At 34.8% G+C, this 3,496-nt stretch overlaps 2 protein-coding genes across 2 annotated transcripts in view; one reads left to right on the forward strand and one right to left on the reverse strand.

Moving 5' to 3' along the window:
- Positions 1 to 3,016, reverse strand: part of LOC128247614 (cilia- and flagella-associated protein 54-like) — an 18,801-nt gene extending 15,785 nt beyond the window's left edge. Inside the window, exon 1 of the mRNA XM_052967319.1 lies at positions 2,605 to 3,016. Within this exon, the coding sequence (XP_052823279.1) occupies positions 2,605 to 2,786 (182 nt within the window). The 5' untranslated portion in view covers positions 2,787 to 3,016. The remainder of the gene's footprint in view (positions 1 to 2,604) is intronic.
- A 67-nt stretch (positions 3,017 to 3,083) lies between these two features.
- Positions 3,084 to 3,496, forward strand: part of LOC106878793 (methionine-R-sulfoxide reductase B1-A-like) — a 21,588-nt gene continuing 21,175 nt past the window's right edge. Inside the window, exon 1 of the mRNA XM_014928131.2 lies at positions 3,084 to 3,110. The gene's annotated coding sequence lies outside the window, so the exon portion shown is untranslated. The remainder of the gene's footprint in view (positions 3,111 to 3,496) is intronic.

Below are 3,496 nucleotides of genomic sequence, written 5' to 3' on the forward strand. Positions count from 1 at the left end.
ATATATATATACATATATATACATGTATACATTTGTGCAGATATATATATGCATGTATGTATGTATATATGTATGTATGCCTGTATATATGAGAGAGTATAGTTTCACTGTAGTAGATTCAGTATGAAAATGAAACCATTAATGTGAAAGTATCTGTCATTACAGTATGAAAATGTGATTGTTGCAGTTAGTGGAGTAGTTTCATTTTTAAAGTGAAAGTATTTGACATGAGTGTTTTTGTTTCACTTTTGACACGTAATATTTAAATAGTGGAGGAGATATTATGTTGCTGTGGGCTCGAACTATGCAAGAAGTTAAAAAATTTTTTTGACTAAAACACAACCGGGACCCTAAGTAAGGCATATGTAAAATTTGAATGAAATTGGTTGTGTAGTTCTCGACTTTTAGGGAAGCACACAGACACACACACACACACAGACATACATTCTCATTTATATATATATATATATATATAGATAACCGTTTATCAATTGTGTGTTGTCTAAGACATTTATATTCTCTACACCAGTTTTATTTTGTACTGGAGATGATGGTCAGTACAGATTTTTGTAAATGAACATCTGTGACAAACCTGCCAAAAGAGCATCTGAACAAGATTTACAAAAGCTGATAGGGCATTCACAAGGCTTCACTCAAGCTGGAACTCAATATGTAAAGATCCTTAAATATTGGTTTTAAATTTTGGCACAAGACCAGCAATTTCAGGGGAGGGAGTAAGTCCAATACATCAACCCCAGTACACAACTGATACTCATCTTATCAATTTCAAAATAAATAAATATTGCAGACATTTTCACTGATGTTCTACTAGCTTATTAATCAACTGCTAATCCCATCCCAATCGAACTAATGACTTTTACCAGGCTTAGCAGTTCAATACTAGTGTCCTTTTCTTCAATTAATTTTTTTTTTTAAGATAACATAAAGTATTAGGGTCGTAACTGGTTGAGCAGCTTCTATTATATTTTGGAACACATTTTATTGTTACATAAATAGAGAAGTTGTTTATGCAATATAAGCAAAGAAATATTCAGATGAAACAATGTAAATGACACATGCAGGAAGCCTTTGTCAGAAATTCAACATTTGGGCAAATTTTTACACATCAAATACGTATTCATGGTGCCATTCAATCATTCCAGGTTGAATATGTAGCTGTGAAAAACAACATTGAGGAGAGTGAGCACCAACAGGAAAATGGATCATTCTGAAGGTGGCAATAGTAGAGAACATCATGGCAGCTCAAAATGTCTAGATACTCTGCAAAATTAGTGGTAAATTTGACTGTATTTATAGGCTGTATTCACAGAAAGTCCAGATGAGTCACTGAACTATCACATGAACAACAGCCATTGATTGGATAACAATCAGGTTTGCATACATGATCAAATTGTGATTTCTATGCTACAGACTCAAAAGTTTTTAAAAAAGTGACTAAGAATGATTTGCATCTTTTTCAGCTGGAGATTTAATTGTTTAAACAACTTGAGTACTTTTTGAAAGGATTTTGTAGATTGGGTAGAGGACAGTAGTGTCGCTGGAGGAGGAGTGAGGCTCAGGGTGGGTGTGGGAGAGGCAGTAAACTCAAGGACTTTCCCAGGTGGCACACACTTGAGTCACACCACTGACAGATGATAACTATCTCCCTTCCACCAACCTATCCAGTCATGGAGACCTTGGGTCAAGAGTGTCGTCCTTCCTACCTTGACTAAGCCATTATAAAATAATAACAATCATCATCATCATCATCAACAACAACATCTAACGCCGGTTTTCCATGCTGGCATGGGTTGGACGGCTTGAAGCCAGGAGTAGCACCAGGTTCCATAGTCTGCTTTGGCATGGTTTCTGTGCCTGGTTTCCCCTCCCAACACCAACCACTTTACAGAGTGTATTGGGTGCCTTTTATGTGGCACCATCACCAGTGCTTTTTACATTGCTCCAGCACCCACACCAATGCTTTTTACATGACACTTTGGTTTCAAGATCTCAATTCTGTTGGGGGTGGACGGGTCTTCTTCTTCTTCTTCTTCTTCTTCATAATAATAATAATAATAATAATAATAATAATAATACTAACGTTTCCCTAAAAGAAATGGAAAAACTTTCAAAATACAAAGACCTGGAAATAGAGGTAACTCGAATGTGGAATCTAAAAACAGAAACAATTCCTATCATAGGAGGTGCCTTAGGTATAATAAAGAAAATTTCAGACAAATACATAACAAAAACATCAGGACTTACAAATATATATAACATACAGAAAATTGCACTACTGGGCACTGCACACATCCTACGCAAAACACTTTCAATACAGTAACCATAAGAGCATCACAGCAAACCACAGCACATACCCAAGGTACACAGAGCTGCGCTCGGTAGTGAAGTGAAAGCACGTTATAAAAATAAAACTACTGAACAACAACAACAACAACAACAACAATAATAATAATAATAATAATAATAATAATAATAATAATAAAGGCCGTATCCCAGAATGACCACTGCTCAGTGACTAAAACTAGAGAAAAATAAATAAATGAAAAAGGGACGAAAAAAACACTGAGGAAAATAAGTACTTACGGTCGGCCATATACTGAAGGTACATCAGTCGTCTTCGTCCGGAAAATAAAAAAAAAATCTTCCTTTTCTTTCTTAAAAGCTGTAAAAACGGGGTTGATTTTGCAGCCCACAGCATCATAAAAACTGCTTGGATACTGTCTATTGAGTAATTTAGCCGCTTTCAGTCTGATGTTAGTAGCCATTCTAAATAGTGTGAAGTTTATTATTAATCTTATGTGAGTATAAGTGTATGCCTGTGCATATTTCTATATTAGTAAATAGGCGTGTGTGTACGCACGTATGTATGTTTGTGTATGGGCGTGACTGTAATTACGTGTAAGTGAGTTAAGGTTAGTTCCAGACGTTAGTTTCAACCAAAATGGGATTCAGACGATACTTAATTGTTGTTGAATGTGTTGCTTAGAAACCTAAGTAGAGTTGGCTTTATTTACAAGCAGTTTCGTATTTACAAACGCTCACGCGATTGTAGACAAATGGTTTGCAGAAATCTATTAAACACTACTACGGTAATGGAAATATAGAACTTTATCTAGTAATATCTGTAATAAGAGTGACTGATTAGCTCTATTTAATCATTACCTTTATATATGCTAATATCCAATATAGTAAGAATGTTACAATTCATTAAAAATACATTTCCTTACAGAGAAAATATCACCAGAGAAATTAATGAGTTTATCACTTCTGATCTATTGCTGGACCGGCCAGAAACATCCAAATCTCCCTCAAATTATATATAACCATCTTTATAAAGAAAGAGTGGGAAAAAAACCCAGATCAGTAAAGTAAAAGAGGGACACATTGGATGATGTACTCGTAAACCTCAATAAGCATCATTTGGGTAAATTTTTATATTAATACCCGCACGATTTTCAAAAAAAAAAAAAAAAAA

This window comes from Octopus bimaculoides, chromosome 4, assembly GCF_001194135.2.
Source record: "Octopus bimaculoides isolate UCB-OBI-ISO-001 chromosome 4, ASM119413v2, whole genome shotgun sequence".
Taxonomy (NCBI): Eukaryota; Metazoa; Mollusca; class Cephalopoda; order Octopoda; family Octopodidae; genus Octopus; species Octopus bimaculoides.